We start from the raw sequence: 14329 nt of genomic DNA on the forward strand, positions 1-14329 counted from the left end.
TAGTATGTTTTCCAAAATAGAATATAACTAAAAATGTAATTGTATAGCATGTGAATTATTTTGTCCAAATCAAAAATTGGGTTAGGTCAGTAGTGTATGACAGAAACATCCACTCCAAACCTTTAAATAGTAAGATATTCACACCAGTGAGTGTAAAATTTATTTCTAAACAGGATTAATTGATTTAAGAAAAGTCTGAAATACATGTTTTCATTTATTGCAGCCATCTAAATTGATTTAGGATGTGCAAGTAATTCAGATGTGTGGCTGCTGGTCACACAGCACATGTGCTTGGTACAATACCACAATGCAGCAGTAGAGTTTACTGCTAAAAATAGCCTGTAGGATTTCCCTAGCAGGATTCAGCCAATAATCTCCCCACCCCCACGAAAAAGAGTGAGAAAGAGAGAGGGAGACAACTGTTTTCAATTGCAGACTGCTGTGAAATATTAATAAAAGATGGTTACTCTGTCTCTCCAGAACAAATGCCTACAGCCAGATTCTGCTCTCAGATTCCTTGTGTAAATCTGAGCAGCTCCACTGAGACTGGTGGATTTATTCTGGATTTACACCAATATCACTGAGGTCAGAATGCGGCCCTGATGACAGACTGGAATGGTGACACCACTGAACCATGTAATGATAGACGACACAGGACAAAAGAAACTGAATTTGCACTGAGTCAGAAAAAGCAAGGTCTTCCTAGAGGGGACTCCCTGACATTCATTCTATTCCAAAATATTTTATTTGGGTCAGCTTCTTTTAATATTGTTTTGAAGAGAGGGGAGAGAGAGAGAGATTTAAAAATCGTTGGCTAGCATCATGCTTTGAAGAAATGTCATGGAGAACAACAATACCAAAAAAAGGCCAAGGGGACAGGTTCTAATAAATTATTCAGAATAAAAATCTAAACTAAATAATAGCAAATCTTCTGTAAATCTTCTAAATGAACATCAAGTAGATTTTATATTCTTTTCCATCTTTAACTCATTGTGTTGTGTATACACTACATATATACTGCCTAGCTCTCTTACAATCATCACCATTACAATTCCCTTCAGATATTTGGCTAAGAACATTTTTTCTCATGACTCACAAAAATATAGGCTCATTTTGATCCTGGTGTAATATTCTGCCCTAACAGTTTTCTTCCTGCTTTTTTTCTCTTCCAAGAATATATTGTCTTTAAATAGAAAAATAAACAATAAGGAATAATTTAAGGCAGGGAGGGGTTTTTTTTGTTTGTTTGTTTTGTTTTGTTTTACACAATAACTTATAAGGCCTCAATTTGGCCTCACTTTGTGCTGTACTAGATTTTTCTCCCTCTCCATCCATTCCTTCCTTCCATGTTTATACAAATGTTGGGTAATGCAGCAACTCTTGTGGGTAAAGGCTGGCTGCATTTTGTGCTCTTTTAAGGAAGCAAAGCATAGAATCACAGAATAATTCAGGGTGGAAGGGACATCCAGAGGTCTCTAGCCCAACCCTCTGCTCAGAGCAGGTCAGCTTTGAGATCGGACCAGGTTGCTCAGGGCTTACATACCACAGGATGTTGGAAAGGCTGAACAGTAATAAATAAAAACTGGGTCTGTGTCCTATCTTTCTTCCCTCTGACTAATCAACATATGCTAGGGCACTGTCCAGACACAGAAAAAAATATGCAAAAATAAAACTATACCGTATCATACCATTCCTTAATAACACATATATCTCATATTATTCACAGAAATAGTATTTCAAAGTCTGAGCATTATTACACCAAAGATGATAATTTCATACAATCAAAAATAGATCTATTTTCAGTGCACCCAACTGCAGTGATATAGATTATAGAAGTAAACAGGAAGAGAAATAGACAGTTTTATTAATTCAGGGAACGAGAGCGCAGGGTACACAATCAGTTTCAACAACTCAGATTCAGGTTCAGTTTATGCCATCGCAGAGCCAGCAACTTTAGAGCCACCTTGCCATTTCAGCTGAGCTTAAGAGAAGCCTAGAGAGATGTCAAAGATGAGGATTTCTCTGAGGAGAAAGGAAAGGTTTCCTCATGAACACAACGGTTGCGTTTTCTGTTGGACCTGCAGACTGGGCAACCAGTGGGCACCGGCTGGCCAGTTAGCATACATATAGCTCGGGAGCAGCTACAGCACCACACCATGCCTTCCTCAGCCACTACAAAATGGATGTAAAAGGGAGATGAAGGTACAGAGAGCAAGGGGAGATGCAGAAGCAAGAAGGGCCTGAGGTTGTGAGAACATGGGAAAGGAGCTCAATGATTGACTGAGAATCTCAGTTGTAATAAGCTGCATTTTTTTCTCTCTTTCTTTCTCCGAATCTCACCACTATTGTTCACATAACAATGCTTTTCTAAAAGGATAAGATTAAACTGTCTGCCTGATCTTAATACAACCCAACTGTGCATGTGCACAATCTGCATTTCCTCATGCAACTCCAGTGTATCTAAAACCTTATCAAGCTTCCTTGTGTCAAATCTCAAGCCCTTTACACCTGGTATGCCCCATTACCTGACATCGTCTCCATTCAGTATCTGTCCCACATCATTTCATTCCTTCTCTTTCTCTTCCATCTCAATTTCATGTTTTCTTCCTTAATCAGTGCCACTAATGCCACAATTCCGCAGATATATGTTACCCCACTGGCCCCAATCTGAGGACTTACAGTGGGAGGTGTCAGTAAACTTGAGCAATCAGATTCAAGCAGCAGCCTTTAGATTTGCAATTCCATTCAACTTTTCCAGTGGAATAGCAGATTTCTGAATAGGATATTGAAGCCTACACACGGTAAGCTTGCTTTAGTTGTCTTCTGTGAATCTTTTAAAATTAGTTTAAAATATTTTAGGGACTCTATGAATGACAGCTAGAAAAATAGTGGCCTTGCTTAACATTCCTCTCTATGCACAGCTGATCTTTTTGCTGAAACTCATGGAAAGTGTATTAGCATGTTTCTCTTTATACAGTCCAAACATTTCTTATCCAATAAGTGAAAGGCCTAAATTGACAGCATATTTACAGAAGAGGAAATTATGTCTTTCATCTTTGAATGTCACTTGCATCCATTCACCCACTTACTTTCTGTGTTTTAAGGCTATCTTTTTTTCTTTTGCACTTTTTTATTTAAAATAATAAATGTAAAATAATAAATGCTGCTTTCAAAGTCCACATTCCACACAGAGAGATGGGACAGCACGTTGTCCAGTACACAGCCAAATACAGTGCCCATTAAGGACTCCACCCCTACATCAGTCCACAGTCATGGTCTCAAGAATCATAAGCTTTTAGAGCATGGCAAGTTCTGCCAACCAATGTGAAGGAATTAATACTTATGGCAGAAACCTGAATAAGCAGCATCTCTGGGTACCGTCACTCCCCTTTTCTTGCGCACAAAGTGAAACTTTGCTTCTAACCATGCTGCAATGTCACACTGAGATTCACGCTGTTACAAAGTTAGACCTCTTGGAAGGTTAGGTTACCTATAATAAGAAAGATATTCTGTGGTCATTTTTCTCCCTTTCCATGAAGGTTTTGGGGGTCCTAATCACTCTGCTTTGGACAACCTAGATGATACCTATATGAGATGCTCCCTGAGTGACTGGACTACCCAGTGCCTGACCAGGAAAACTTTCCTCTGTAGAGTTTTCACACAACTGCTGAGAGACATCAAAGTTATAGTTGACATCACCTTCCATACAGCTTTGCTTTTGCTACAGTAAAAACAACCCTGTAGCATAGACTGACTTGTCAATTAAAGATGTTGAGAATTATACTGCAGCTTCACTACTTACTGGTGGTCTTTCTCCAACTTATTGGTGGTCTCTTTACAAAACAGGCAACAAGAACATGGAGAAAAGAGCCAGAGGATAGGGAAATGAAAGAAAAAGCTATAAAGGACTTAAAAGCAGCAAAAATGCACCTGTTGTTATATTGTCAGAGCCAGTCAATGATAATAATTCATGACTGTATGAATATTAACCCTGTGATTTATCAGCTGCACTGGCTGACTTGATGCCAGTACAACGTCATAAAACCAGGGACCAGTGAGGCTAAAAATGAATGTATTGCTGCAGGAGGTATTCAAAGAATTTAAATCAGTTGATCCTACATGAACAAACGCATTTGCCCTGCCTATTAAAAGCGGTCTTTAGGGAAACCTACCGGTTGTGTAGACATGCTGGCTGGGCTGGTCCATTGCTGGGTGAGGTAATGTGGAATCAGCGGGGGAAGACGGGGTCCTGGAAACAGGCCGATGTTTATCTAATCCTGCCATGCCAACTGTAACCATCTGAGCCTGGTAGATTTGCAACTGGTGGACACGCCGATGAGCCAGGAACTGCTGTTGCCAAGAAAACAGCACAGTAGAACGAAACGTGAGAAGGGATCAAGTAAGACACTGAGGGAAACATGTCAACAAATTAAGTTCATTAGGTCAGGGCTGTAATAAACAGTGTGAAAAAAAATGCACCTAAGACCTAGTCAATAAATCCATTCAACAGATGTTTTCACACTGACAGTGTGGGCTGCTGACTTTGCCAGAGAGTGGGTGATGGCAGGCAACCTGTCAGTTCTCCCTGACAGAGGAAAAGACGGCTTCACACACAGAGATTTATAAAAGACTAAAGGTTTTTTTCAAATACATAATATGGTGTTATAACATGCACTGTTATGTTCGTACACAGATAAACAAAAATAAAAACTTCTTGTAATACTGAAGGCTAAGAGCAGTGTCCTTATAACTCAGTACCTAATTTGCTGAACAAGCGTGAGGCTAATTTCTACAGAGGACTCACCAGACTCTTTCTAGAGCTGCCTGAAAAGCAGGAACATTTTGCATGTAAGTTGTCACAGATCATTTAGAAATTCAGGAATGGTTACATGAGATCCCACTTAGGGACCATCTTTTTTTGTCATAACAGCTGCTGGCTGTAGGCAGTGCCAAATGCTTTAGTGAAAAGTAGGCAGGTGTGAAAAAGATCAAGACAGAGTGGAAAGGCAGATTTTATCCTCTATTTTGTTTGTCAACAAAAGATGATTTTTCCTGACATGAAAAAAGCTGAAACTCTGGCCCTACTGAAATCAGTAGAAACTTTGGCATTCACTCACTCTGCAGAATAGGATTGCTTCCCAAGTCTTTTTTTTCCCCTCCGATTTTTTTCTATTTTGTACATATAGACCTAGAACCTCAACAGAACGTGTATGCAAAGGTGAGACAATTTCTAACCAGTCTGCACTCTAAATTCGGCTGAAATTCAGACCTCCATCTTAGAACTACAGACTTCATTTATCTTCACCAGGACCTGGTATATATGCAGGCATATATGGATTTTTTTTTTCCCTGAACCCAATAGCATTTAGTAGCGCCGTATGGTCCCGCTCAAGACAACAGGTTAGGCTGCTGAGGGCCTGGCCTGCCCCGGGAGGTGTTGCTTGGTGTCCAGAGAGGTGAAGCAGAGCTCACACTGCATGGGAAGGCAGGTGGAGCACCCGGGGAGTACCCCAGCCCCTCACTAGCTGCAGAATGAACCCAGAGTTCGTAGGAAGTGTCAATGTCTATCCCCCATACTAAAAAAAAAAAAAAAACTTCCATGAAAATGAGTGCTCATGAGTAACAGCTAAAATGGGAACAAATGCTTCAAAAGGCAACCTCAAAACCCACACTGAGGTCATGGACAGGGTAAATCACCTGGGACTTTGTCATAAGTGATTAAATATAGAAAAAAAAATATGAGTAAGTAAAAAGAGGTTTTACAAGAAATGGTTTGGGGTCATGAACCATCTCCCTTTCATCAATACAGTTCCCCAATTTTTTTTTTTTTTTTTAGTATTATTTTTGGTTAATGTATGCTGACAGGAAGCTGTTATGTATGCCAGGAATTATTTGGAGGTATCTGAGAAAGTCTGTGTAACCCCTTCCTTATGAACATAACATAAAATAGGATTCCTTCCTAAACTGCCTAAGTGCCTTACTGCTTTTATTTAGTTTCTCTGATGGTTTTAATTGCAGTGAATTTTCAGAGGGGCATTTGTTGTGCTCCTAGGTATACACATCTTTCATAATCTTTGTTGCAGATGTGTGTGAGTGGAAAGGAGAAGCGAAGAATTAACTATGGATGCATATTATCATGTGGAATATTCTGCCTGTGGAGAACAAAGGTAAATAAATCCCTTTCTGAGAATACAGCATTAGTTTTCCTCAGTGCTGGCTTAGAGCTCAAGAGGTATTTTGCTGTCTGTGGCACCATTGCTCTCTGCATCGTACAGTCACATGGTGACAGCAGCACTAGCATGCAGGTGTCTCCCTGATGTTAGTCTATTCACCAGCTCCTAGCCACTTTTCCAAAGCACTGGGGGCTAGCTAAGTGGTTTGGAAGAAGCAATGCTCCTACCTGCTAGAGCCTTCCTTCATCACACAGAGCTTGACTCTCACCTATGAAATCAGCAGAGTGGTTGTTATTTCTGCTGCTCTTCTCAATCTCATAGGTTGCTTTAATTAAATAGATAATATCTGTGTAGTTCTTCTATCCAAGGGACTTATGCTGTTGGTTTTTAGTGTTCACACTAACTAATGATATTTAATTAATTGAGACCACTTTTCTGCTAATTACTAGAGTGTAGAAAGCAAAGGGGATTGCTCCCTGTTGGAATGCTCTTCAAGATAGTGTATCTTTCCTCAGTGAGATATTTTGGCAGTCTGTATTAAATAGTATTAATTAAATATTCTGAAGGAAGTCTGTTTGGAAATTTGGCTCTCAGTGAGGTTTGAGGGGATTTGCACCATGCACAGATGTTTCTGTTTGGACTTTCCTCAGTGCTGGTTGACTTAGAGCACTGAGCCTTTAGAGCTGTCTTTTCTGCATTTTTTTACTTTCAAAATTGAACTTCACTTGTGCAATGCCTGCACAATTTTTTCAGTGAAGCCATAAGTTAGTTATTTAATCAATATCTAAAATTTAGTCTATTCAGGTCTCTGACATGAAAGAGTTAATTTAAGTGAGTTTATCTGATCTCTTCTGGTGTCTTGAAGAAGAGGGAGCAAAATGTGGTACACTATGAAACGTAGTAAATAATTCAGAAAGATGTTCTTACCTGTGCTTGTAAAAAGACTAGGTGTTTTTGTCTGTGTAGTCTATGTGCCTATATTGAGGGACATGAATAAATCAGGATGATTCTTTTTTTTAATGTTACTCGACCTGTATGAATTTCACCAAGAGCCAGCCAGCTCTGTATTTTAGCAATTTGTCAAAGCCCAAGAAGAGAGCTTGTTCCTGCTCCCCTGTATTTTCCTTCTAAAGTGTTTTGTTTATATCATTCTCCCCTCCTCAAATGAAACCAGATACATACCTAGAACTTGACACATGTTTATCAGCATAATCTGTCCAGGGAAGGAGAAGAAATCTGTGGAAGATTGGAAGCTGAATGACACCTGATTTAATTTCTGAGGTCACAGAGTAGTTTACCAGTGAAAATCTTCTTAAATTTCTTAAAAGTGTGGTAGTTTGTCTCACAGGGCTTGCACTGGGGCTGGCTTACTTCCTCTAGCAATTTGCAGACCTTCTAACTGTGATTTTAAAACTCTAGACATCATCAAAGTTTGGCCTTGTTCAGATTTTAGCCAACATTTTAGGTTAAACTCCTGATTAGGTTTCATTTTACAGAAAACAGGCATCCATGACATGCATATATTTTTTCCAGCCACCTATATATTTACACCCTGAATGTCTGAGATACTCTCTATAATGCAGACAAGCGGATTAATGAAAAGAGTAATGTGGATAACCAACACACTTATCTGGCTTCCCAAATGCCCACCTGGCCTCTGGAAGGGATTAATGCAATACAGTGAATTCATCTTTGGGATTTATGTGCAGCAGTACTGCAAACATATGTCCATCTCTCCAGCAATATGACAAAAGCAGTATTTGCACATCTTCAGGGTTAGTGATTTGTGTGCATATATTTGGAGCATTTCTTTAGTAATCCAAGCCCTGCCTGCCCTGCGTGGAGCCTGCCAGTTCCAGGTGCTTGAGATTAGTTCATTAGTAGAGGCAGGCAATTAGAGCCTCATCTACCAACCCCAGAGTGAGTTGAGAGCCACTCATCAGCTTCCTTAGGAAGTGGTTCAGGCCTTTCAGTAATTATTTTGAGGAGGGTTTTAGAATCAGTATCTGAAGAGCAGATGACCCTTTTAGAGGCATGGGAGGTAAATATTTGTTATTCTCCTAGAATTACTGTGAGGGTTGTTGTTTAGAAGGAGGTGGAATCAGTTTGGGTTGGTGTGAATGTTCCTTTTATCTAGAAATGTGGTTCCTACATTTTAGTGCTTAATGTTTTATGTATTCTGAGGTTTTTAATGAAAGCTACTTACTTATTTCTAATGGCTTTGTGAACTAGTGTCTGGTGATGTGCAAATGTATCCAGTTGAGTCTGTGTTGAATGACAAAACATAGCTGAATTTTCTATGAATTGTTGTTCCTTCAAGTTATTTTGTCTTGCACAGGGGAAAAGAAAATTACTGGGACTCAAACATAGTTCTTCTTCTCTATCCTAACAGTCTATTTGCTTTTTATCTTTGTTGGATATGTTGATATTTAGCTTGAACACTCTTAACTAAATCCTTAGATTTAAATGTGTGTACCATAATTCTAATGATTCTCTTCAATACTGCTGTTGCTCTTTTTGCATTGGGATAAAATATTCTCTTAAGAAAATCAAAATTTACTTTTCTTAACAGTGAGCTTAGTAGGCTCTCATATATTTACATTCAGGGTTTATAGCTATCTGTTGATGCACCTCTAATGTGTGAAGCATGGAATGTGAGTTAACGTCTATTATTTGTTAAAATCATTCATATATTACCCATTTATGCCTTCCCCTGAAAAACTTCAGTGCTACTAATCTTACAAGCTAAAACAATGATATTGGCTTAAACATTGTGATTTTCTTTCTCTCAAAGCCCTTCTTTGGGGTCTGTTCTCCAGTTACTTTTCTTCTATAACTTTCACATTGTTTTCTGAAAATTACACAAAAGACCAAGTATTACTGAAGAGGAAAAATACATATCTGTTGCAGGAAGCTTTGTCCTAAGTGAGGTTGAAACCAAAATCTTCCCAGAAGGAAGACCTGCAGCCTTCTAAGCACTTCCTCTAGCTCCTTCCTCTGAAGGCTATTTCTGATGCTTGCTCTGCTACCTTGTCTTGTACAGTGGCTCACATTGGAGGTCATACTCCTTCTGCCTCTTTAAGACCCTTGCAGCAATGCAGGAACAGGAAACTGTGTTTCTTTTTCCCCCCCATCACTCTCCTTACCTTTCTTCCTTCCCAGTGCAGTGCTAGCTGAACACTTACAAGGGCTACCCAAGCCAGCCACTGGCTGCATCCAGTAAAACAGCCTCTACTTGCAGCAAGCAAAGCTCAGTCCTGCTTTAGGGCAGCCTGTGGCCCAAACCACATCATCTAAAGTCTGCTTCAGCCAGAAACCCCGAGCAACCAGGAGATTCCTATAGAGCGGAAAGGTAGTTAATAGTGCTCCAGAAACCAAGGAGCTCATGAAAATGCTAATATAACTGACCTTGGTTATCCCTGAAAGGGGGAGAAACCCAAAGAAAGTAACAAATTCCTAAACAAGGAGTGTCAGGGACAAAATGGGATCTAGGTAAGCAGAAGCAGCAGGTCTTTTAACCCAGGAGTTCTGTGAACAGTAGCTCAAAGAAAACAGTAGTTTTGCCCATTGTCTTCAAACAAATCCATAACTAGTTGCCCTCAAGAACTGAGCAAAGGTAGATCATAAGATCTGAAAATACTTGTGTGCGCAAATGTGGAAATGAAGGACTGTAACCTAAAATGCACACTAGTCTGAGGTATCTCTAAAAATGAATATGTTGAGAGGCCTTCTTTTAAATTGTTCTGTCACTTGGAGAAAATGGATGACCAAGAAACCCTACTGATACTATTTTTCACAAAACCACGTATAAAGCCACAAATTTCCATGGCCATCATTTTCTCTAAAACTTGAAAAATTCAGTATTGCCATCTGAAATATACAGTCATCCACAAATTCAGAATCAGCATTTTATGGAAAGTAAATAAATAGCAAGTATGGACACAGGCACACTGATAGAGCAAGTAGAAGGATTATAGCAAGAGTGGACAGGAAGCAATAAGACTTCTAGCCTTGAGGCATCTGGGTGTAATGGGTCACAAATGATCAGGACTCTTATAGAGTCAGATTTTTCTTTTGTTGTAATCCAAGGCACACAAAGTTGACTGGAAAATGGTGAAACGGAGAGCAAGTTTTATCAGCTGAGTGTTAGATGTGGACATAAAACAAGGGTCTGAAAGTCACATCCCAGTGCTGCCTACAGTCCTAGGCAAACTATCTGTTGCCTTGTGCAGCAGATTGCTGCATGCAACAAAATAACACTGTGCCATCTGCCTCCCCTTGCCTCCCTCAGGACTGTGGAAAGGCTGCTGCCAAGATATGGATTATTATATGGGGGGGGGCCTTCTGCAGTGACTGCCCAGAACACGATCATCACCCTTGTTTCCTCCCTTAGTTCCTGGAGCAGCAAAGATGACATTTCAGAGCTCTCTGCCCTTTTCCTTCCACCCTTCCCTTCGAGGGCAGGAGCACCTTTCGGTCAGCAGAAGAACCTTACTGAAATGACAACATTTTTGTCTAGCGGGTCAAGGTGGAGGAGAAGAGTAAAGACTAATAATGGGATGACAAGGGTGTGCTCCTTTGTCAAGTCATGTGAGAAAGGACATTTCCGTGTTGAGTTATGTGATCGGATGCATAGGTCAGGGCTGGGGTCGCAGCCCTTGCCTCTGGTTGTAGGATGTAATGGTGGGATCAGGACTCTACCTCTTATTATTGCCCTGGGAGGTGAGTAGTTTGCTGACCTGTGGCCTGAAAGGGAGAGACAGTGAAAGTTCCCCCTTAGACAGGGAGCTTCCGAAAATCTGAGCGTCTAAAGACTCCTAACAAGGGACATCCTAGCCAAATGTAGGTAAGGAGTCAAGATGGCTATGTGCACTGAGAAGTCTTCAGCTGTCTTTAGGAAGAAAAATGAGTTGGGCAGTAACTATGTTGAAGCACAGAGTGATTACAAGGAGGGGAATAATGGGAAACAGCTTCTGGGAGGGAGAGCGAGAAGAACCCTAAAGACAGAACTTTCTGCTCGAGGGAAATTCCAAAGGGATTGAGCTGCTGGTTTTATTTGATGATTCCCACTCCTGTAGGATCTGCCTTCTCCATTCCTGACATTGGCAGGTGCTTGACTTTTGTCACTTCTACTAAAATGCTGACTCTGTGGTGCATGCAGCATACGTCCAAAGCAAATGCAGCACCTCCTTGAAAACTTGCATTCCTGGCTGAATCTTTTCCTTATTCTCTGACTCTCTCGGAGATTTAAAATACATAAGTAATTGGGGGTACAGTGGAGGGGAGAAAAAGAGTATCTAAACATCTTGTGTGTTGTGGCGGGGTTTTCTGTTTGTTTTCTCATTTTTGTTGTTACTTTTTTTTAACTTCTTAGAAGATTCTGGTTACTTTATTACTGTTATTAGAAATACCACAAGGCTTTTCTGAAGTTATTTGGTGCTTTCCAGAAAAGGAATATAGAGAAGTGCAGAAATGAATGCTAATGGGAAAATGCTGTCTGCATTTCTTGCCCTAACTTTCAGTGCAGTAAGTATTTGCTTCTTTTACTTTGATGCAAAGAGTAAATAGGCTATATAATCTTTTTATCATATTCTTGTTACAATTGCATAATCCTAGTATCTTTCCAGCAGTCATCCAGTTAAACCATCAGTTGACCAAAACTAATTAAAGAAAAAGCACCTGTCCCACCTATTTCTTTGTTCTAGGAAATATCACTGCACTCTCTTTAACAGTACTGGCAAATCATGATGGTGGTAACACCATTTTTGCAGACTCTCCCCTCCCCCAAAGAAGTATCATTAGTTTGTCCTTTATGCAGAGGAAAAAATAACATCCAAGCAAAATTCAGCTGTTCCTGCTGAAGAGCTGTGTTTTCTACATGCTTCAGTAGATTCTGCTTCGGTCTTGTATGAAAATCTGCAAATTCAGGATTTACTCTAATAAATGGAACTTCTTTTCAGAATTTGCTCTAATAACTGAACTTCCTTTCTCCAACATATTCGTAGAAAGAGTTATATAAGTTCTTAAAGCACATGCAAACGCATATTTATAATAAATGGAAATTACTTGGGCCAAAATATAAAGTCTTGCATAACCCTGTTTAATAAACAGTCCACAAACACTGACAAACAAGGTGTCCAAGGATAAAATCATCAGGGCGTATAGAAGCCTTTTGTAGATGCTTTCTCTCTTATATGGAAGCACATGCAGTCAGAACAGTGAGCATCAACAGATCATATGGTGAGCAAATAGAGGAGACATAACCAAGGGGTTTTACCAACTCTGCCACCTCTATGGTTCATTGCACCTAAAGCACGAACTCCAACAGGCTTTTGTATTGCCATCGTGCACCACAGTTCTGTACAAACCACCCATTTCTGCTATCACGTGTTTGACAGCAGAGTTGTAACCTAGTTAATTCTAGTCCTTTGGACTTCTGTCCCTCTGAAGATTTCAGAGATCGCAGTTTACTTGAATGTCATTAAAATGTCAACAGACTGCCTTTCTCCAACATATTCATAGCAAGAGTTATTGAAAGTTCTTAAAACACATGCAAGCACACATTTGTATATACTCCAAATTGTTTTAAAAACTTTTTAAAATTATTTTCCCTCTCAGATGTTCATCTTCCCATTTCTTTGATTTTTGGCATACAGAGAAGTAGTGATTATATAGTGACATAGTGACATGATTTGAGACTCTACAAAATATAGGACTTGAATATAAGGAGAAGCGTGCTGAAGAATGGGAAAATGGATGTTATAATGAAATAAAACTCTTTAGACCTCTTCTATATATTTTATAGAATAAAACTTACTTCAGCAACCAACAAGAAGTGCAGCATGTTATACTTGTTTTTTTCTTTGGAACAAGATCAAATTATTTGTAATTTGAATAAAATTGTACTGAAAACCTTAAGATTATTTTAAAGTGTTTCTTGAGACCAAGGACTTTCCTACTGTATACTTCTCAGTATAGGCTTCACTGCCTTTAACAAGGGGAAAACTGCCAGAATAGGTTAACTGAAAGCAGGGAAAAACCTGTATACTCATTGATTTAGGAATAACTAGAGGATAAAAAAAATGTGGAAAACAATATGTGCTCACACAGCACTATTTCTATAATGCAGACTGCAAAATAAAACATAATGTTCAATTTCTCATTCTTTGAACAAATCTTGGCCCTCTAAATACAAAGTACATTTAGAACAGTTCATAATGCTTAATATATTTTATAGCAAGGATTAATTAATTTATGTGAACTTTAAACTTGCTCAGTCACAATGTATTTCAGATATGTCCCATTGGAAAAAGAACTTGGGAGTAAAGTGCTACCATAAGGTGGTGTGTGGAGAACGGAAAGGGACTGAAAAGGAGGAGAGAGACAGAGAGCGCAGTATTATAAAATCCAAACAACTGGACATCATAAGCTTTGGTTTCCTCCCTTCTCTTTTCACCCATATTTCTTTATGATAATGCTGTCCATTTTCTTTCTGTTTTTAAGGTTTGAAAGCTATTATGCTTGTATGTTCAAACTGCCTTCCATGGTCATAAACTCAAAAAATGTTTCTTGTCTTTATTCTTTTTCCAACAAAAACTGAGGTTTTTCATGTATTTGCATGTCTCCAGAATCCTCAAATGTCATAAGATGTGACAAAAGTTGCAAGATGTAGAAAGACTACAAAGCCAACTGACAGGACGAGGAGGAGGACAGGAGCAAGTAAGAATATTTGTCTAAGTATAGCACTTCTGGAAGTGATTCATTGGATCAAGCTACAAAAGGTTTTTAGCACTGCAATAGCAATCATATTTTCTCTATCTAAAAGAAATCCCTATCCTAAATACACAGGCTTAGCTTGCAGGGAAAAGAGTCTGTATGCTTAAGAGACCCAAGGACCTAAAATTAGACACTGAACTTTAATATATGTTCCTTACCTGGGCTCTGTTGCTCCTTACTATAGTCCCTTTTAATACAGTAGAAAAATTAACATTCAAAGTATACAGATTAAAACTTTAAAAACTGCCCAAATATTGAAACAAAACTCACTTTCTTCTTTTAAAAAAGGGCTTTTTTTCACAGGATGGCTGCTTAGCATTTAGAATCACTAGTTCTTTGCTTTAAAGGCCAACTAAGACACAGTGGTAGCTTAATTTGTG

The 14329-nt window shown here is 39.2% G+C and overlaps 1 protein-coding gene across 1 annotated transcript in view; it reads right to left on the bottom strand.

Moving 5' to 3' along the window:
* The window catches only part of HDAC9 (histone deacetylase 9), a 507021-nt gene that overhangs the window by 145180 nt on the left and 347512 nt on the right, over positions 1 to 14329 (bottom strand). The window contains exon 14 of the mRNA XM_067291613.1: positions 4173 to 4350. Coding sequence (XP_067147714.1) covers positions 4173 to 4350 — 178 coding nt within the window. The remainder of the gene's footprint in view (positions 1 to 4172; positions 4351 to 14329) is intronic.

Source organism: Apteryx mantelli, chromosome 2, assembly GCF_036417845.1.
Source record: "Apteryx mantelli isolate bAptMan1 chromosome 2, bAptMan1.hap1, whole genome shotgun sequence".
In the NCBI taxonomy this organism is placed as follows: Eukaryota; Metazoa; Chordata; class Aves; order Apterygiformes; family Apterygidae; genus Apteryx; species Apteryx mantelli.